The 21,858-nt window shown below is 34.1% G+C and overlaps 4 protein-coding genes across 10 annotated transcripts; 1 reads left to right on the forward strand and 3 right to left on the reverse strand.

The window, feature by feature from the left end:
* Window positions 1-14: 14 nt before the first annotated feature.
* On the forward strand, window positions 15-8,870 carry Vha14-1 (V-type proton ATPase subunit Vha14-1). 4 transcript variants are annotated; one of them, XM_031983035.2, is made up of 8 exons: window positions 15-271; window positions 315-410; window positions 576-658; window positions 895-1,017; window positions 6,818-7,751; window positions 8,015-8,056; window positions 8,298-8,458; window positions 8,532-8,870. In XM_031983035.2, the coding sequence occupies exons 2-8, from the start codon at window positions 395-397 to the stop codon at window positions 8,679-8,681; spliced, it is 1,509 nt and encodes a 502-aa protein (XP_031838895.1). In that variant the 5' UTR covers window positions 15-271; window positions 315-394; the 3' UTR covers window positions 8,682-8,870. The 4 variants fall into 4 exon arrangements, with proteins under 4 accessions (XP_031838895.1, XP_031838902.1, XP_031838887.1 ...); XM_031983027.2 differs by having other exon boundaries at window positions 78-271; window positions 329-410; XM_031983042.2 differs by lacking the exon at window positions 315-410.
* gb (solute carrier family 7 member genderblind) lies at window positions 1,533-5,634 on the reverse strand. Of its 3 annotated transcripts, none has more exons than XM_076366212.1 (12): window positions 5,618-5,634; window positions 5,105-5,257; window positions 4,692-4,865; window positions 4,317-4,539; window positions 4,130-4,245; window positions 3,859-3,984; window positions 3,581-3,725; window positions 3,383-3,506; window positions 3,112-3,312; window positions 2,881-3,030; window positions 2,644-2,821; window positions 1,533-2,562 (listed from the first exon to the last, which is right to left on the reverse strand). In XM_076366212.1, the coding sequence occupies exons 3-12, from the start codon at window positions 4,858-4,860 to the stop codon at window positions 2,501-2,503; spliced, it is 1,494 nt and encodes a 497-aa protein (XP_076222327.1). In that variant the 5' UTR covers window positions 4,861-4,865; window positions 5,105-5,257; window positions 5,618-5,634; the 3' UTR covers window positions 1,533-2,500. The 3 variants fall into 3 exon arrangements, with proteins under 3 accessions (XP_076222327.1, XP_076222326.1, XP_076222325.1); XM_076366211.1 differs by lacking the exon at window positions 5,618-5,634 and adding an exon at window positions 5,403-5,595; XM_076366210.1 differs by lacking the exon at window positions 5,618-5,634 and adding an exon at window positions 5,371-5,595.
* Window positions 8,871-10,602: 1,732 nt separating the features above from the next.
* Window positions 10,603-14,267, reverse strand: LOC116429779 (vitamin K-dependent protein C). Its single transcript, XM_076366221.1, has 7 exons — window positions 13,946-14,267; window positions 12,703-12,790; window positions 12,419-12,587; window positions 11,815-12,020; window positions 11,188-11,399; window positions 10,969-11,026; window positions 10,603-10,833 (listed from the first exon to the last, which is right to left on the reverse strand). Exons 1-7 carry the CDS (start codon window positions 14,030-14,032, stop codon window positions 10,712-10,714), a joined length of 942 nt encoding a protein of 313 aa, XP_076222336.1. The 5' UTR covers window positions 14,033-14,267; the 3' UTR covers window positions 10,603-10,711.
* A 366-nt stretch (window positions 14,268-14,633) lies between these two features.
* LOC116429771 (trypsin-1) lies at window positions 14,634-20,483 on the reverse strand. 2 transcript variants are annotated; one of them, XM_031983100.2, is made up of 6 exons: window positions 20,127-20,483; window positions 19,056-19,149; window positions 18,491-18,653; window positions 17,651-17,853; window positions 16,227-16,429; window positions 14,634-15,385 (listed from the first exon to the last, which is right to left on the reverse strand). In XM_031983100.2, the coding sequence occupies exons 1-6, from the start codon at window positions 20,190-20,192 to the stop codon at window positions 15,203-15,205; spliced, it is 912 nt and encodes a 303-aa protein (XP_031838960.1). In that variant the 5' UTR covers window positions 20,193-20,483; the 3' UTR covers window positions 14,634-15,202. The 2 variants fall into 2 exon arrangements, with proteins under 2 accessions (XP_031838960.1, XP_031838952.1); XM_031983092.2 differs by having other exon boundaries at window positions 17,651-17,865.
* Window positions 20,484-21,858: the final 1,375 nt, after the last annotated feature.

Genomic DNA, 21,858 nt, shown 5'->3' on the forward strand with positions numbered 1-21,858 from the left:
TAAGCAATTATAAGATGTCCGTATATTTCAATAATTGTTGTTTCTAAATTCGATCATTATCCCCTCTACCTTTTTTGATTGGACAAGTTTGGCACGTGATGTCAAGCAGCTCAAGTATAAAGGTGTGACTTGTCAGCTGATGTACTATCAAAAATCGTTGCATTAAATACGTTTGTTTCCCTAAATTTTCTGTATTATTCTTATTTTGGCTGTAACAATGGCACTCCATTCCGCAGGGAAGGGTAAACTTCTTGCAGTCATTGGAGACGAGGTAAATAAAACTGAAACTTCATGCTTTATTTAACAATTTAAAGAGCTTTCATCTTAGGATACATGTGTGGGTTTTCTCCTGGGTGGAGTTGGCGAGATTAATAAACATCGTCAACCAAATTTTATGGTTGTAGATAAAAGTATGTATTTATTTGAAAACATCTTTTTATTTTTGATACCAGTATGTTAAATGTTTGTTATAACTGAAGTGAATCAATCATAATTCAATAATTTCTTATTTTTTATAGTTTAACATAGTGTTTATTGTTCTACTTTACAAACTAAATTATATATATTATTTCCAGATACAGCAATAAGTGATATAGAAGATACATTTAAACGTTTTATTAAGCGAGATGATATTGATATCATCCTTATCAATCAAAATGTAAGTGTTAAATAAATTCATGTATTAAAAAAAATATTTTCACATTTAGATTATAATTTAATGCTTCAAAAAATTTCATGTTTAGATTTCCATTTAGTGAGAAAAATATAACTAATAATTTCATAATAATTATATAATTAATAAAGAATATAAAAATTATAAATTTGTTTATATAAACTAACATATTTTATTCAAAGTTAATTTTAAACAATAAAAAGTCTTATTATGCTTTTAAGATCGCAGAAATGATTCGTCATGTAATCGATAGTCATACCCAACCAATACCATCGGTCTTAGAAATTCCCAGTAAAGACCACCCATATGATGCTAGTAAAGACTCCATCTTAAGACGTGCTAAGGTAAGAAAATAATATTATAACTAAATAATGTTAAATAATATTTAGAATCGTCTCTGTACTAGTTTATACTTTATACATCTTAAGCCTAGATAATTTTTATTGCATATTTTGAATAAAAAGTTTTTTTTATGAATAAATATAAAAGTTTATCTATGTGCTCTGTTTATTTTGGTTATGAAAATGAAATTGTTCATTTTCATCTTTTTTTCATGCTGTGCAACGTTAATAAATAATAAAATACTGATATAATAAAATATTTATTGTATAAAATGCTTGATAATTAATGGTAACAGAGTGATTGTTGACTGTTAAATTATATGTGCATTTTTAAAGATTGATTAATTAGATTTATTAATTTTACTTTACAGGGAATGTTTAATCCAGAAGATATACATTAATCTATGTACATAAAATGTTGAGTCATATAAGAAACATAAAAATTTATGACCTGTATGGTATTTGTTAATCCCTGTATGTAATATTACTGTGTTGTTATAGTTTGCACATAAAGAATAGACGTATGTTCAACATTCCAGTATTTATTTGACACTTCAGTAGCTTCCTAATTAATATGTTCTGGATAATGTTTATGCATAAGTATTAACGAGTACAAGTAAATGACATTACTATACAAATGTTAAGAAACCTGCTATTATATTATAACATACACAATATTTGCTTGCATAAATAAATATGTATGTTACAAATGTCACAAGTTACAATGTTATTTTAAATATCTAAGCACACAATAAATATAAATAATCATACTGAACGATACAACGGATTATTGAAAATATAATACATTTTATTGAAAGTAAATCATTTGTTAAAGTAACTGCGATTAAATATCAACATACAACATAGAATTCGATAATTTAAAGACTGCGTTATATCTAATTCAAAATATACAAATAAAATGTACATTAATGACGTTGTAGTAGTTATGATGAATATTTCAATATGCTACTTATAGACATGATTATTAAATACCTTTAAATACGTTCGTGTTATAATTACATATAGTTATCGTGTCTTTAATAACTTCAACAAAATCATACAACAACATTTAGTTTCTGCAGTTAACATTTATTATTTAATATTTGATATAGTAGATTGTAAAGAGTAGAAAACACATTAATACTTATAAGAATAGATTTTCACAAATGTTATACGAATTTGTTATAAAAACAATTATGCAAGATTCTTTTAATACTAACATAATCCCACTGCCTATGATTAAACACAAGGCAATTATGTTTGCTCGAAATAAATAATAAATAGATAATGATAAATAATTTTTCTACGCTAGACAATAATACGTTTTATAATACATGTACAAACTCTATATATGAAGAACACAGTCATGTGGTAATTATTAGTAACGCACGGGTTACTTTCATAAATATGTATAGGTAACATCAGAATAATGAAAGCAGATCAAAATTGTATAAAGTTTGAGTTGTGTCTAAATTTATATCTAAAATCAGATGTCTCTATCCTCAGTAGCAGACATAAATAACTTCTGTACAGTATAAGTTATTTTAACTGAAAACAGAAAATGTATACAATTATTAAATTGTGCATAATTTACAAGACTAAATTTAGTTTTCTCATTACATTACGTACAATAAATTTTTTGAAACCATATCGGCTTATTTTTCCATTGGACACCGAAAAAATAAGCTGGAATACCAGATAAAGTTATTAGAGTACCTATACCGACTTCATATGGCCTTTCATAACAAGGAACAATCACTAAAAATGCGCATATAGCCACGAATGAGATAGGAATCCATAGAGGCATCTATAAAATACATTCATTAAAAAATATTTGCATATACTATTATTTACTAAATAGTATACCTTAATTGGTCTATTCATATTAGGATCTTTGTAACGAAGCCACAGAACACCAGCTACTGAGAGCATAATGAAAAATGATTCAACTATGCTACAGTACGTGATTAATACAAAGATATCACTTGTACATAGCATTATTAAAGATAAAATGCACTGTAAATAAGGGTATATAAATTCGAGGTATCCATTAAAAAATGCATGCCATATCATTAGATATCCATTTTTTATACTTACAAGGAATACTAAAGCAGGCGTAGGTGTAAATCTTGAAACATTAATGTGACCTAACATTGAAGGAAAATGTCCATTCCTAGCACCAACGAAACATAATCGAGACGATGTCATAATATGAACACTTAATCCTCCAAATGCAGATATAGCTACCATTACTGGAATTGTCCAAGCCATCACACCAAGTAGATGATCTCCAAAAGTCTAATGAGAACATATTTCATTACTTTTTTTTTTAAAGATATACAAATGAAAGTTAAAACAATATATTTACCACAGCTATTGCATGAGAAGCAATCATAGCAGTTGGTGTTAACACTGATAAATATGCGACATTTGCAAACACATATATACAAGTAACTAAAGGTAATGATATATAGATAGCTCGTGGCAAATTTCTGCAAAATTAATTATTTGTTCAGAATGTGAAAATACAAAAAGTAACACGATATAACAAAATTATATTACATACACGTAAGGATCTTTTAATTCTTCTGTCATAAAGTTTAAATAATTCCATCCAGAATATGAAAATATACCAGAATAAAATGCTACTGCAATTTTACCGGGGTCAGTTACAGTATTTTCAAAGGCATTTTCAAAATTTTCTGTATGACCTACAAATGTATGTTGCTTTTTATAGATTAGAAAGACATCAGATTTTTAAAAAAAGAGAATGATTGGTAATTATATGATCCTACCATTTATATGATTATTACTGTTATTTCCACCTACAAAAGTTGTACTTACCTAATAACACCCAGGCCAATCCGGCAATTATTATAATTGTTAAGGCTCCAATTTTAGTGAACATGAATACATTCTGCATTTTAGATGTTTCTTTAACATCATGACAATTTGCGAATGTGAGTAAACCTATTAAAAAAATTAAATTATACAGAACAAATAACCACTTATATGAACTACTTGAGAAAAATGGTTGCAGTAAAATATCATTTTTTAATTCACAAGAAATTATTAAAGATTTAACAATATTTTACACATAATAAAAATATCTTACAGATGGTGATAGCTGCTATTAATCGTACACTATTTTCTGGAATAGCACAATTTGGAAAAAATGGTTGCAAAACATATTGTGCAAAAGTTAATCCCATAATAGCATTTGTAGTTGGACTGTGAATAAATAATATTTATTTTAATAAATAATATTAATATTTTCTATTTTCAATAGAAATACAACTTACACAACAATTAAATTAGCTGCCCATAAATACAAAAAAGAAGGTAAAGCACCAAAAGATTCACAGATATAAACATAATCACCACCACTACGTGGTATACAAGTCCCTAATTCAGCATAACATAATGCTCCAATCATAGAAAGTAACCCACATAAAACCCAAATAATTAAAGATAGTCCGACACTTCCAACTTCTATAATTACACCTTTTGGAGAAATGAAAATACCTAAACAGGTATAATAATTTTATTTTAGTACATATAACACAAAGTTATTGAGCACATGTAAATCATGTTATAGAGTCATTGTGCTTTTCACATTAATGTTTAATATATTTGTTTATCGAACATCAAAATTAAATGTTGTAAGAATTTTTTACCTGAACCACATATAATTCCTACAATAATTGCAACACCTTCTAATAGACCAAGTTGTTTTTTCATTTGTATTTTTTCAATATTATCCATTTGCTTTTGACTTTGTGAATCATTATCTGAATTTATTAACTGCATTTCTTTAGGGGAATCATCAAATATTTGGGAGACCATTTTGACTACACAAAACAAATATTAAACATGTAACATTAATTATAATACAATATAAATCAAAATTTCAAGTTATGTTCCATGATACTTTTTAATAAATGTAATTTTATCAATACTGTTGCATATGGAAGCAATATGTTGTAATAAGTGGAATATATATGCAATTGTTTAGATCTTTTAATTAATTATTATGGAAACTTTCGATTTATAAATATTATTTTCGGTTTTATGAAAAAAATACACATACCTCATGGAAGACAAACAGTTCAAATTAAATTACAATACTGTATTTATTTTTGGTATGAGAGGTGAAACATAAATTTAAATATATAATATTATTATCTATCAGTATTTATCATTATCTACAAATTTTAATGTTTTTAGTTTTAATGGCTATTATCTGAAACATACAATAAGTATTCATACAAATAAATCACAATTTATCACAGTTTATAAAAAATCAATAATAAATGATTTCTTTCTGTTTAGCCAGTAAAGTTTTATTTTAAGTACTTCTATTTGAATGAAAAATAAATGTAGGTTACACATGTGAGAAATACACGTGCGTCAAGAAGATTTAAGGGCTAGTTCGCAACAACTCTAGATCAAGATACTAGAAAGAAGTTTCTAACTATCTTTGGTATATATTTTGTTTTGAAAATAAGTGAAAATGCAATTAAATCATTTTAGAGAGTTCTTTAATTATTAATTTATCTATTATATTAACTTATTGAATTCATGATCTTCCTTATTACCTAACCTTTGTAATATAGAATAATTAAGTATGATTTCTGATTTTCCTTTGGTGTGAAAGACATTAGGAAAGGAAAGGAATTTATTTATGCCAATAGTACTTCATGGTTATATATCAGACCTTTTAATAATGCTATATATGTTTATTTAGAAAAAAATGGTCTTATCTATGTCCAATCTGTATTTTGAGTAGACTAATAATATTTATCGTATACTTGTTTTTCATGTGACTGTTTATCTTAAAAATTTTCTTATTTACTTAATTAAAATAATTTTACATTATTGATGTTAATATTGTTTTAATTAGTAATAGTTTAATAGATTTGTTATTGTTAGAATATATACAATTCTTAAGCTTAAATATTTAAAACAGTAATTTGTAAGGTTATGTTATAAGTGTATTCAACGAACAAAAAAGATGGCGTATCTGTCAAATTCTGTGATAAGTGTATGAATAGATTTGCATCGGGACAAGTTCAATTTTGAGAGGTTATGGCCGTTACAATCACATAAACGTTGAATAGAGTTTTTGACATCGCATTTTTAATAAGAAGAATACGAAAAATTAGAGAAGACAAATAAGTATAATCCCTGAGAAAATCTATAATTAATATCCAATAAAACGAAGCATGACATATAAAGGACGATAAAACTAATACTTTGATAGTCTACCGCTTTTTTCAAGGAGAAATTGGTGTAATAAACAGAATACATAATGGGAAAATGCATAGCTTGTTTATTTTACGGGCTGGCCACTCTTATTTTTCTCCTTTACTCTGCGAAAGTGTCAAGTGATTCAATTTTAGATGTTATGAAAAATGATAATAAATTATGCAAAATTCCAATATTTTTATACAATAACACTGTTACAAGTACTTGTGCTAAGGAAACATATCCAGTATTGAATGTGTCAGCTGAACCTAAATATAGAAATACACTTTTGTGTCTTGCTTTCTATGACACATGGTACAAAGTCAATAAATCTAGTTCATTGTGTGACTTTTTTCACAAAAATTCTACCGATTCAGGTACTTTTGACTTATATATGCATCAGTTCTTTCCCAAGGAGGGAGATCTTGATGGCACTACATTTTGTAAGAATATTAAGGGTATAACGTTTTCATATAATAAATTGAAACCGTTGTTGTCTGTTTTACAACATATAAATATTTTTCCCATGTGTTATTCTTTATGTTTCGATATGAAGGCAAAATTCAATCCACTTTGTGGGATGTTAGCTTGGAGTAAAACCATTGATGGTAATAGTAATGAGCAAAGTGTTGATCTTCAGTCAGAATTAAAAACTGGAGAACTAGTAAAAAATGATACAAAAAAGGGACAAATGCCATCACATCCAGAACTAGAAATTCCAGGTCACTCAGATGGTATTAATAAAATTGAAACAATGGTAACTAATAATGATAGAACCATTGATGCATCTGACAGTAAACAGAAAGTGCTAATAGACTCAATAAACTCACTACCAAAATTATTAAAACCAAATCCGATAGGTGATAGGAAACATAACAATATACATATTGGAAATGATAATGGAATGAATCAGGAAAAGATTAATGAAATAGACCAACATGAGGAACATGCACAGAATAAATATAATAAAAACATGATAAATTCAAAAGAACCAAAGAATCAGAATGACGATGAACATGAAGAGCCACAGGGTACTCATAATGAACTGCAGACTGGACTTAAGAAACAACAGAATTCTAATGCGGTTGATATAGATGATCAAGCTCCAGAAACTGTAAAAGACATTAACGATAACACCAAAACAAATGTAATGCCACAGGATACTAATAATGAACCACAAACTGGACTCAAGAAACAACAGAATTCTAATGGGATTGATACAGATGATCAAGCTTCCGAAACTGCAAAAGACATTAACGATGACACCAAAACGAATGTAATGCCACAGGATGGTAATAATGAACCACAAACTGGACTCAAGAAACAACAGAATTCTAATGGGATTGATACAGATGATCAAGCTTCAGAAACTGCAAAAGATATTAACGATGACATCAAAACAAATTTAATGCCACAGGTTAACCAAGATCAGTATAATTCTCTTAATCGAGAAGAATGGAATCACTCTAATGATGAAAAATTATTAGAAGGTAATAATTTATACATATTTAAAATCTTTCGATTTTCTGCCTAGCTTACAGTACATTTGAATTATTATAGTTTTAAACACAAATAACCCAAATAGGCTTGATTAACATATTGATACAGGTAAACTTTTGTTGTATGTTCCTTTATCTATACAGTTCAAAATTTGAGAATTCTATATTTGTATATATAATGATATTATAATAATACAGTATTATCAATTTGCTATTATATTTCGTAATATATTTGTTAATTACTATGTTTTTAGATCAAAATGATTTAATTGAGCCTGACCAGCATATTGATCAAGGTAAACTTTCATTATATGCACATTTTAAAAATGTCTCTTCCTAAAGTTGATGATTATTTGCATGTATAACAATGATATTAAGTTAAAATAAGTAGTATTAATTTTGCAGACAAACAATTATGTTTCTACTAATTTGATTAATGGGATCTATATGATTAATGGGGCATATATTAAAGCTTCTTTATTTTAGTAGTTTTTTTAATATTGTTACACTGCCTTCAACGTATTTTTTTTCTAACAGGTGATCAAACTCAAAATATACCTAAACCGTCTGATCAAAAGGACATTATTTCTCATTATCATAGTTTGAGAACGGACGAGGAATCACACTTTTTTACTTATTTTACTATAGTTTCTTTGATCTCCATAGTTGCATATATTGGCTATTACAATAAACAAAAGGTAATTGAATATTCTGTAAATAATTGAAACTTTTTATATACATTGGTAATAATTTCATATTTTAACATTTTAGATATTGGCTATAGTATTAGAAGGACGGAGATCACGAAACAGCCGTGGCAGGCGGCGTCCTAGCACGGCCAATTATCGTAAACTAGATTGTACATTAGAGGAAGCAGTTACGTCACAATGCAACGCAAATGTTACCCATGTCATATATTAATGCATGTAATGTATTTGATACAAAATCATTGTATAATAGCACTTTATGTGCAACGTATTTTGTATTTAAGCATACTTCCATCATTATATAAGTTTATTTTTAACAAATTAATTGTTCGTTTATGTTCTATCGATCTTTACCATTTTAGAATTCATTATTGGTGAATAATATAATAAGATTCGATTACAATTTACAATAGTCTAATATTTCGCTACCATTTCCATATATTTAATCTCATTATCAATTACATATATGTTTAACAGTTTATTATAATCTGTCGTATTGTTGATAAACTTTTCTTTAAAATGACGGTAATCTTTCTTTACTAAAAATAAAGATCTCTGTTGTAAAAATCAATTAAATATAGTTTCTCTATGATTGCACATAATTTTTACATCATGATATCATGAGATCAAAACTATTACCCAAAATATGTAAAAGTTCATGTTACTACATACTTGTTTTATTAATACCGTTATTCCTTATACGATGTATAGAAAGATGAGCCTCATTTTGCAAGATGCCAAAAAAAACATGAATGGTGTAAATAAATATAATGTTAGAGGCAAGTAATATTAATAAATAAAACGTTTGCTCATGCATTGCTTAGCTTTATGTAACCATTTTTACCAAATATGTAATATATTACGGTTGTTCCTTAAGTTCTCATTATGAGATCACATAAAAATAATTTTGATGTGTACGTTTGTGGTATTTAAAACATATATAAATGTTAAACGCTTTACATCGAGATGTCGGTTACAAAAGTAACTGTTTTTATTCTCTTTCGAGTTACTATGTAATTATTAACACCTTTTGAAATATGATTTTCACGTCACTATACTTATTCTATTGACTCTCCGTTATCATAGACTTTCTTAAGTGAAGTGCATATTATAATAATAATTATAAGTAACAATGTTCATTTCCGTATATACTTCACGATCAAATGTTAACATCGGTGTTAAAATTAAGTAATACACTTATTTATGCGTTATTCTAGATTTAACTGATAATTTCCTTGCACAATGGACATATGTATTTGTACGTGTGCGTTAATATCAAAATTTTTGTCATTTACATATAATGAGTTTGTTGAAAATTGTACCGAATTAATTTATCAGATGAAATGCCGTCCACTTATATACGGTTGTGTCATAAAAAAATATTGTGAGTTTCGGTATCAAATATTTAATAAATTTCATACAACAAAATGACTGCAATTTTTCTTACAAACAACTGTAATGCATAAGTACAGATTGTTCAGCCTTGTTCAGGCAAAAAAGAAAGAAATTATAAAATGTGAATTAAGGTAATTTGCAATTAAAAATATTATTTTCAATAATAGTTTTAATTTTAACGTATAATATATATCATATAATGTAAAATAATTTTAATGCAAATATAATGTTCAATAATACATAAATAATATGAATGTGATTACTGAAAGGTTGCAAAATAATTTTTTATTTTATAATGTTTCCTTAAGTAGAGAAATAAGTAAACGGGGTATGAAAACACTCTACACTCATACGAGACTTGCCCTTTATATTTATAATAAATTAAAGTAAATTAAAGTAAAAGGTTAATTTATCAGAACGTATATTCTGAACAAGATAAGAATGAACTATTACAGAAGCATTGATTATACATCGTTATATTATATTTTATCATTATATGTATCACAACTAGAATAAGGAATAAATGAACTACAATACATTACCAGCTATTAAAGTTACGTTCGTAAAGTTAGTTAGGCCGCCGTAAAATAAATATCTCCGTGTTGGTACTACCCCGTACCGCGACAGCACACTCATGAGTGCGCCGCCGTAGCGAAAGGGTTAAGAATTGGAGAAAGGAATATTCGGGAGTAGGTGCTTAATTCGAATAATGAAATTTTGCAGCTCTGAGAAACATTTATTAGTAGTTTGTTTATTATGTACTTCTGTAAACGTTATAATTGAAATTCATAATTCTGTCATAATATATTTACAAATAAATAAACCTCCAACGTACAAATCCGATTCGTGTTATTTGGGACAGTAACAAGCATCTTTGGTTTGCTGCAATATCCAATTTAGATGTGGACTGACTCTCGTATAAATTGAAACTGCAGGTGTGTTGCCGCATTCGTTTACGTCCGAAATTATGCCTGTTTCCGAATATAAATTTCCTTATAAGCGAATATTCCATGAAGTTTTGTTTCAAGTGAACGAAATGGAAAAACATTTTATGCATTCTTCCATGAAGATCGATTATTGAACAATAAGTACAACGATATACATACCGAGGAGATCATAAATTCCTGCGTATGAACGATATTGTACAGAGAAACCTACGTCGTTCTGAAAAAATATATTTAGAATCTATATAAATCGGAAGTACACATAATTTCATAAATATTCTGTTGCAGACGGTATGGTTTTAAGGAAAACTGATAGTAACGTAAGTAAATACGCACGGGCGTGTCTGTATGTGTTAATAATTATTAAATTAGTTACTATACCTCGCATACGATTGAATTTCCACCTAAAACACCAGCACAGCCGGAATCTTTATGGAAATTTACAGGATTTATTCCAGACTTAATGCATTCGTTGTAACCCAAAATCGGAAGACCCAATTTCCGTGGCCGGCAAGTTTGATTACTGTTTTTGTCTTCTGTTTTGCTTACCGTCCATCCGACCAGGGTTCCCACTTGTCCGAGGTAAGTCGAGCCTCGAAGTTCAAATTGAATTTCAAATGAAACTGTGATTGATCGTTTTCCATACATTACTTTCCCTAACTTCTATTTCTGCTTTACTTTATCCCTGTGAAAACCTGTGGTAGACCATTTCTAGCGGGCACACTCTAAATCATTTGAAACTATCTTTCAAATGATCAGTTTGATGAAATAGACAAACAGGTAGATCTGAGATTGAACATTAGATTCGAAAACTCTATTTCCTGAACTGTTTTCATCTGAACTTATTGAAACAATGACTATCAAGGTATTCGCGTTACTGAGACTAGTAGTAAATATTGCATCTAATTATTCGAATGCCAAGTGTTCAGCTAAATAAGAGTTAGAGATTTAAATTGCCACTGCTTTCTCACAAAAATTGTCAACAATCTGAATGAAGTTCAACGGTACCTGGGTTCGGCAGACAGATAGGCGATATCCTCCTTTCGAACTTGATCGGTTGACTCAGTTTTATCAACGCTAAATCGTGTGCACGAGAACCCGGATTGTACTCTGGATAAAGGAGCACAGACTCCACGCTGATCACTGCTGAAGACACGTCCAAACTGCATCTGTCGAATTCTCCGAGGGATACTTTTACTTCCGCCGCAGTTACGCTATTAAAATGCGCGTTGATTATAGTAACATCGCAACAACGATTCCTCGGTATCGATGATAACGCTTCAGTCGCTTTCGAATAATAAGCTTCGTCAATCGCGTATCCAAAGTTAACGCTAGAACTACTAAATGGGACAAATTAACTCATTCCTAAATTCTTCATTTGCAACGACTAAAAAGACAAAATCATAGAAATCACGAAAGAAATTGGATTTGATAATACGCAAACTGAATCACAAATCAATCGAAATCTCAATGGATGCACTCGTCGAGTTCCTATAGAAGAATTTTAAAATGCCGATCTGACTGCTCGGTAGCTCTAATCTTATAGAACAGGATTGAACGTCGAAAACGCTTTCCGAAATGTTATCGTTTAGTTTTCGATATTGCTACGAACCTGACCAATTCGCTGGCCGCGGTTAAAATGTAACGATCGTTGATCAGGACCCCGCTGAAGGATCGTTGCGACCTCACGTGAACGTTCGCCAGCCACGGAAACTCGTGAGCTGCCGTGTATTCTCCGCCCAGCAGCCGTGCCTCGCCGGATCGATTTGGCCGTCCGCACACTGGGAAATCGTGCATCGGCAACGATTAAACGGAAGATTCTTCCAAAATTGAAACTGACTTCGAAACGCACAGATGGATCCGCGCAATTCACGTTCGCGACATGATGTTACTCACTGCAGTTGCCGCAGGTTTTGAATCGGCCGAGCAGAAAGTCCAAAACGCCTCTCTGTTGCCTCGCTCGCGTTGCCTCGACATACTTCGGCTAAAGGCAAAGCGAAATAACGGACATTCTCTGTTATTTTGTTTCGTGGTTGGTGAATCAAGAAGACTTTACTTTGAGAATCACTTTGCAAGACAAAAAGACCGGATGTTAATCGGTTGATTGCGTTTAATGAGTATACACGAGTTATCTTGAAGCTTGAAATCATACCAATCCTCTCAACGATAAATTATTTCTTTTTCCACATAAACATGTAATTATTCTTTGTTTCTTTTGATTTTTCAATAAAATATATACCTAAAGGTAATTGTAGCCATGAATTCCAAAACGACACAAGCCAACCAATCGACATTTCGAGAAAATCAATTTTTCCTTTCATCTTCGTTTGTTCATTCACCATCTGTTTCGTTGTATTCGTGCCGCACATACATCGTCATTACGTGTACATTTTGAACACATTCGAAACTGGTAACGGTGTCCCACGCCGTATCTAATTTTTTTAGAACGATGTCTGTGACATAGTCCTACGTCATTGAACGTTTATTTAGAAGAATACGGGTCACTTAATCCTGCGTCATTCCAAAGTCTGTAGCCAAGTATCAATAACATAGTTCTATCATATATTTTTTATACCCATACTCATTTGAATTGCAGTTTTAGCGCAGTCATTTGCACGAAAGCAGAAAACTCGAGTAAACCTTAATACTAGGTTTATTGTGTAACTTGTTCGATTGTTCCCAGAAAAATAGATGTTCGTTCGTTTAGATCATAAAAATCGAAGATTGAAAGACGGACAATTAAGATATCAGGTCTATCGGAAAGTTCTTTCTGTTGTCATCTGGAACTTCCAAAGACGAGTCATTGCACACAAATTACCATCGTGCTGTGAAAAGGTCATTAGTAACGGTGGAAATTGTATTGTTCGGTAAATATCAACAAACCCATTGAAAACGTATTATTCTCGTTTCATTAAAAAAAAAAAAAAAAAAAACGGCCAGAACTTTCCGGTAAACTCGTGTACACTCGTGTAATTCCGTCAATAAAAATCGACTCGATCGTTCGCCAAACGATCTTTATAAAATTCAATACGCGTCAAATCGACGCGTCCCTAGTGTCAACGCTGAAATTACGAAGCTATTTGATAATTTCTATTTTACTAGAAACCGGGGACAGCGAGCGAAGGAAAGCGAGCCTTACCGGTGAGGTGGATTCGTCGCAACGAATTAATCCCGTGGTTAGTGGAACGATGCAAACCAGGTACTTGACGAAATCTTGCAGCTTCATGGCTTTTCTGTCGACTGTCGAAACGGTACTGGTCTCGGTTAAACAACTGGTTTGTATAGCGGGACTGTCGTTGCCCGCATCCAACGGACCCCAAGGCTTTTTCTTCGGCGCGACGTTTCCCACGCGCAAGTTCGAAGTTCCGAGGATGCCGATTCGAGGATGTTCTTTGCATGTGTTCCATTTTTGTTAGAAATTTAAGTAACAGGAAACCGGTTCCGACGGTACTGTTAGACGATTTTAGGTTGGCGAGTCGATTGACCAACTCGCGGAAATGGAACACGTTATGCGTAACTAACAGATCGACGGGAACCGAAATAACCGAGTGCCGTTCGCTGGGTTCGCATACAGCGCGTTCACAGCGTGATTAGGTCATTCGATATTTCTCAATTATCATGCTTCTCGTTTGGAGGTTAATAGGAACTTTTGGTAGAGCGTTGTGCACTTTTTATTGTTATTTGGAGGAAAGCATTTTAAAATGATCTTTGCAAACAACGATTCGTTCGCTGCTGTCGGGAATGTAAGCTTGATATGTTTTGACGGAAGGTTTGAAAATTAGAACTATAGAGTGATGTATGTTGTTAAACGTTTTATTGTTCATTATTTATCTTGTTTTAACAAAGATTCTTCGCAAAGTCTTTAAAGTATACGGTAGGTGTCTTAATTATATGTTGAGCAAATCACGTAATAGCTTTACATAGTGTCTTTCAAGGATTTGTTTCGTGTTGCTTTTAATTAAGCAAATATCATCGTTCTGGTTATTAAAGATGAATTTTAATCGTGTTCGGGAGGAGTGACGTAAAATGTAAGGTGCACAAAAAAATAGAGTATCTTCAGCGTTTCGCCAGAAATGAGTATCGAAGTCTCCAACTTTCCACGGAGCATTTAGTCACACGAATGATCGAACGGTGCCATTTGTTTGTTAAGCTTAATCCAGAAAATCGAAGGAAATTAATTCGTTCAAGGAGCACTGATAAAAAATTTCAATTTCTTCGAAACCTAAATGAAAGTCTTCCAACTTCTACATCTCAAGCGAATAAAAATTAGAGTCTGGTTAAAAACAGTTTCGCCGACTGCGTTCATTTCAAAGCAATTTCCCACGGGCGCCAGTGATTGAACACTTTACGAATTCCAGCAAAATTGCGATCCCCAGTTTACATGCGAGTATCGATTTCAGTTATGTTCACAGAAACATCCTTCCCGCGAATGGTAAATGATCCAGTCTATGTATCGCGTGACTCTTGTGTAGACACCTGGATATCCTGGCCGGGCGCAGCCGTTGCCCCAGGACACTACGCCTATAAGCTCATACTTCTTATCCTCGCGTTCAGCTATTAGAGGCCCTCCGCTGTCACCCTGAAATCGGGAAGAAATTGTTACAGTTCGAGGACACAACGGTGATGTTTGCAAATACTGATAGGAAGCTGTAGGCCAGGCTTGTCCAACCTACAGCCCAAGATGGCTGTGAATGCGGCCCAACAAAAAAGTCATAAGCTTACAAGCTTTATGGTTGAATTACACACGCGAAGAATATTTAAGTAGGCATCTGTGCAAGATTCAGTATACCATTAAAAAACAAACGAAAATATAGATATTTGATAATCTAAATGAGTTTGTGTCATCGCACCCGAAATTACCCTAGTTCATTGATCTTCAGACGGTAAGCTAAGCACACAAATATTCCGTTCGCACGAAACGTTTCGGCTGAAAGTATTCAACACTCGAAGGATTAACTCTAGAATAACCGAGCGATTAACACGAATAAAATATATAATCCTAAAAATTGTAGTAATAGATTTTCCTTCAGTTTCTCTACGTATCGATTACAGCACTGAAGCGAAATTATTTACTTTTTTAGTCATTTCGGATATTTAAGGCTTTCACGATATCAATAGCTACGAAATAAGGAAACCGAAATCCGCCATTTTCACGGGTACGGTTATTCCAGTGTTGCCCCTTTGCACTCTAGAGGCGCCTCTTAGTCGCTAATTGATTCGACACAGCGAAATTATAAAATTGAATATTCAATATTAAACTTTGTATGATGCATCGATACGTGAAACATCGAAATGAAACAATTTCGTTCTTGAATTTACGTGCGATTCCTCGTTAGTCAGAGAAAATGTCGAGTACTCCCAGCGAAACGCTTTTGGAGTACACAGGGTTAAAAGAGAAAGACGACGAAATGAACTGTTACTTGGCAGGAGTCCTTTTTGCCATCGGGATATCCGGCGCACATCATGTTATCGGATATCATACGGGGGCTGTAGCTGGTGTTGCGGCAATCCTGGAGGCTCATGACCGGTACCTCGACTTCCTGCAAGAGGCACGAAGGCTTTCCATCCTCGTGCAAGGTGCCCCAGCCGGACGCGATTGCTTTCGTGCCGACGTATTCGTTATCTAAAAGCATTAAACGACCCGTATGCAATCGCGAGATGTGCTCGTCGAAGCGAAAAAGGAACGAACGGCCGAATCCGTCGGCGATAAAGCGTTCTGCGCTGCGTCGTGTCGCGTCGCGTCGCGCTGCGCTACGCTGGCTGATCCACTTGCGCTTTTCATTGAGAAGACATCGGTAAATAACAGGTGACGCGGATTACGCAATTCGGTAGCATCGCCAGTTATCGAGGTTCGATCCGAGCAGCTCCGAAGTCCCCGATTTACGGAAAAATCACCCGTTATCGCGCGGTTGCACCCGGCGACGGTACCCGTATGCTGACTAATTTATCGCTGCAATGGTGCAACCGAATCGGGGGAACGAATAACAGGTTGATTGACAGAATTGCGCAGCGAGAGACGACGGGGATCGATGCAATGCAACCGCCTCTGGTACGATACGCTTTCATTTTGCTGTATTTACGCTTAATTAGAGTGTCCCGTGTGGCCCTGTAAAAACACTTTCGGAGTTTCGAGCGGCGGACGATGGTAAGGCGAACGATTCTTTTACCGACCGTTCGTCGATGTACCGGGTGGATCGCGCAGTTACGTCGACAAACCTTAAGGAAAGTTACATGACGTTAAGGGGAGCAAGTAATATAATTAGTTTTTTTTTTCAATTCTCGCTTTGCATTTAGCGTGTAACGTTCGTGGTTGTAATTTGGGAATATTTTTTAATGGAAGACGATGAAATTGGTTAAAGGGATTGTTAATATTTAAGACAGGTGAACCCGTTGGCTTATTCCTTTCTTGGCTATGATCGATACAATTTTACTTTGTCGTTAATAATTCATTGCGAAAACAGAAAAATTCTAGGAATATTCTACACCTATGTTTGGTCTTAATTAGAATCGTTGGTAGCAGAAGGATAATACTTCATTCGAATTCAGAGAAATTGAATAATACTTATCCCTCTCAGCACTAGCTTTACGGAACGCATCAGTTTGACACATATAGAATTTCTTAAACATTATTTGCTACTCTAATCGTTTATTTTCCAACCCCTAATTTCTAAGATCCAAACGAACGGATATCCATTTTGTTAGAAACCACAGAATAAACTGTACAATGAAAGTCCGTAAACCTAGTGTTAAATTCGGTTTGAAATCTCCACTACGAGTCTGGCGTGTTGTTACGAAGTGAGGGGTTAGAAAGTCAATTTATGAGGAAGAATTTAAAAATGTTAACCTCTGACGGACGGCAGGCATATAGGTCTAATGGCGTCGCTCAGGGGCACCCTCTCGTTCAGTCGCAACAGGGCGATGTCGTTGTCGAAATTCAATAAATGGAAATCGCCCATCAGCACTCGGACCACATATCTAGTCTCAGCCCCCTTTTCGGTGCATCTATCGTGTTCTCCGAAGGTGACCTTGATCATGAACCACATGAACCTGAAAACGGGACTAGAAAATCTGACCATGCGCGGCTCGAGAACAGGATTATGATTAGCAATTTAAATTGAGACTTAGAAAAGGTAGCGAGATAGTTTTCTCTAGTTTCATCGTCGAACTTGCTTGTTAACACTTTGTACTCGAGAAGTGACTTTCATTCACCACTTGATTTGATATAACAAAGTTAAAAGGTCTCATGTAGAATATTAAGTGTTGTACAATGCATCGGTATGTGAAATATTCAACTAAAACAGCTTGGTTCCTTAGTTTGTGTTTTCTCATTATTTAAATTCAAAGAATGTCGTCCATATTTCAAAAGAAAGTTTTGAATATCTTTCTAATGAAAAACTTTTCGAGTGCAAAGGGTTAATGAACGCGTGATCACCTAATACGTGAGCTGACATGGAAGCAGCGATGAAAGCTCAGGAACTCGAGCTATGTACGTAATTTAGAAACTGCGTTTCCAATTTTCTGAATTGAACGAACACGCTATAATAAACGATTCCGATTTATTATTCACATCGAATCGAGCAGGTTTGAACGAAGTTCAACTTTCAATTAATTCGTTGGTCAGGCTAATTCCTCGGTATGATCGGGAGTTCCGGTAGTAAGAAAATTTGTTTGCGGTCGAACTTACCCTTTGACGCAGTGGGCCGCGGTGAGAACGTAACGGTCGTTTATCAGAGTACCGCCACAGTAAAATTTGTTCAGGTACGAAAGCCTAGCCATCCATGGAAATTCGTTGACATGAGTCGTTTGACCGCCAACTATCCGACTTTCCTCGTTCCGTACTCCGCAACCTGCTCATTTCAACGACTGAGTGCCTCAATTGTTCAACTTCGTTAACACGTTGAATACCGCACGATTTCATAGAGCAAAAATACAGAGAATGAAGAAAATATAATATTAAATCATTGGATTGAATTGCATTATTATTACTGCGCGTTCGTGTAGCTGAATGTCACCGCATTAGGTAGCATTGTTTATTGTACAGAAATGTTTTCAAATAATCATCGTTTAATCGTGTGAACTATAGTAATTTCATGTGGTCGGGGCATTCAACATGTTAATCGAGTGCCGGTGTGCAACGATGAATGCTACAGCAACGATTTTTACGATTTTATGAAATAGTACAACACTGTCGTTACTTATTTATCTTAATAGGCAAATGAATTGCTTCGAACGATAATAACAATACTCACTGCAGTAACATGGCGCAGGCGATTCCACTGCGGCCGGCGGCTTGTTGCCGAAGATTCCAAAAAAGTTTTTCACCTTCTCAGCGAACGTGTCTGCCTAAAAGTGTTCCGTTTATATTAAGCGATCGTTTCCCGAAACTTGTCGCACTCGTATCAGATATCACTCTAAACAGCATTTTATCCTTTCTTACTTATTACTCTATACAGACTCGTATCGCAATTATCGCGCAAGGAAAATAAATTCTTGAAACACTTGTAAAGGACACACGACTGTCCATAGTCTCAACGATACCAACGAAAATTCTCGACAGTGAACTATATCTTTACACTTTCGAATATTATTGTTCTTCAGATAAACGAAGGCCAATATCGAACTTCGTTCCACTAATCAACAAAACTTAACAAAAGAACATTAATATCTCCTAATGACCGTTTTCCATCTCGAGACAACGGTTTGCTATTTGACACTTCTGGAACGCGTCAATTTGACGTATATCGAATTTATAAACATTATTTCATGAATATTTATATAAATATTCATCAATGCAGTTGCACGAATATGTATGTTAACCTATTTGGATCATGAGGAAGTGTGAAAAAGGAAGCCCTTATCGCCAGTTTTTCTTCTAACTTGATTTAACCAGAAAAATTACAATAAGTAAAAAGAACTACTATTAATCAGAATTACTACTTTCATTTCCGATAACACTTTTCGTTTTTATTCTCTAACTATCGGAAAATATAACGGCACAATCAATTCTCTGATAATGACCTGGAAAATTCAGCGTACGTACACGATAAAGATGCAAATGGGTCAATTGTCCATTCTTAAATTCCCGATCTCCAAGATCCAAACGAAAACCAGTTCTCCTACGAACAGCACGATAAATGATACAGAATTGAATTTGTTCCGAAACCCGAATATTTCGTTCCACCCTGTACAACAAATGCCCGTTAAATCTAGCGTTAACCAAACATCCTCGTCTCCGATGAGGAAATGGAAAAGAAATCCCGAGAACGCGTTGATTCTATTTACGCCGCGAGTCGAACAATTTCTTCCAAAAATAAACTCACCTGGCAATGGTCCGATAGGAGTACTAGTAGAGCCACGCACACTCCAAGGCACCGCGAGAACCTCATTTTCCGTGACCTGGCTGGATCCTGTTTTATTGGTGTGAACTTTCGCGCGTCACGTACCAAAAAGGGAACGATTCTGTCGATGAAGGATTCGCCGCGCGGGCAATGTCATGGACGAGACATTACGGACATGTCCTTGGCCAGGAGTTACTGTCGCCAGTGTCCCACGGCAACTGAGGGCGAGCCAGGTCGAAGAGGTAATTGCTATTCCAGAAGAGAAGGAGGGCACAGCCGACTGGTCGGCGACTGGACAGTACCTGACCAGTTGACGTTCACGTTCAGGGTCGAATTACGGATGACTGTTATTGACCGTCATCAGGGTCACGGTGCTTCTTGAACGAATTCCATCGATCCCCGATGTTTCCCAGTTTTTTTCCTTACTCGAACGCTAATTGACCTGACGGCTAGTACATACTATGCGTTGTTCGCGAGATCTGCCTGGTCACGGCACAAGGGCAGAGAGGGGTCTCGTGCCATGTGTTTTGTTCATAGTTCGCATTGGTTACATGTGACCGTGTGTTAACCCCTCGCATTAACACATTGTTGACCGGCAATTTTACGTAGAAGCTATCCTATGTCACCGGTCATTATCCCGTAATTAAATATGACAGTGAAACAATCTGAATAAACTTCGATATACTTTATTTATATATGTATAATGAATTGAAGTGAAACTTCTGACATACCTTTTATATAACTTTTAATATTTACTTTTGCAATATTCTATATTGTCCTGCGGTTCAAACATTGAAATGGGCGGTGCGAGTGCAAACGCATGTTAACTCGTGACCGGTCAACAATGTGTTACACTGAACGTACTATGACCGATCAAATGACCGGTTTTAAAATCTGCTTGAAAATTCTGGATTTTCTTTGGTCCATTCGACTTTATCAGTTCTTACATCGTTCGATTAATCAGTTTTTCGATTGTCGTCTTTCCATTCGTTTCTGTGTTCACTAGAAAAAGATTATCGTTTCATTTCTTTACCTTTGTTTTATAACCAGTTATAATAACAAAGTACCGGTACGTTTAGTGTTAAGTGATCATCGTCGAGAAAGCAGTAATTCGTGTCGTTTCTTCACGACTGTGAAGTTGACAATTAATAGAGAAACGTATGTATTAATTGTTTGAAAATGGTGGTTCCCTTTATTTTAGTATATTTAGAATTTACCTAAAAGGTATCCGACCATTTTCGACGCGACTCGCTTCCAAACTCGCTTCGACGCACCCAAAAATCGTCCTCCAGTATTCATTATGCAGATTCCACGCGAGAAGTTTATGGCCACGTATATGTATCTCATTATACGCAGAGTTCTTATTATGTACCAGCCTGGTGTGTCATTTGGTGCCGTTTTATTGCGACCGTCTCACATTAACGATGTCCCATCGCTTCAAGGTAGAAAGAGACGTTCCCAGCCGATGGGGCCATTAAGGTCTGGTTTTTCCACTTTCAGCTAAATTACGATGCGTCCACGTCTCTCCTCCGCTGTATGATTCGTGAGAGCCGAAAAAAAAATTGTTTTCGTAATTTCGTGACGATGCGATCGAGAGGAATTTTTATTTACCCACGAAGAAGGCTTGCTCGTTGAAAGTTATGATTATCGCGATATTCGAGTTGCAACCGTTGCGAGTCACTGGCAACAATGTTCCATTTCGAACGAAAATGGA

The sequence above is a fragment of the Nomia melanderi genome, chromosome 3 (genome assembly GCF_051020985.1).
Source record: "Nomia melanderi isolate GNS246 chromosome 3, iyNomMela1, whole genome shotgun sequence".
Lineage (NCBI taxonomy): Eukaryota > Metazoa > Arthropoda > Insecta > Hymenoptera > Halictidae > Nomia > Nomia melanderi.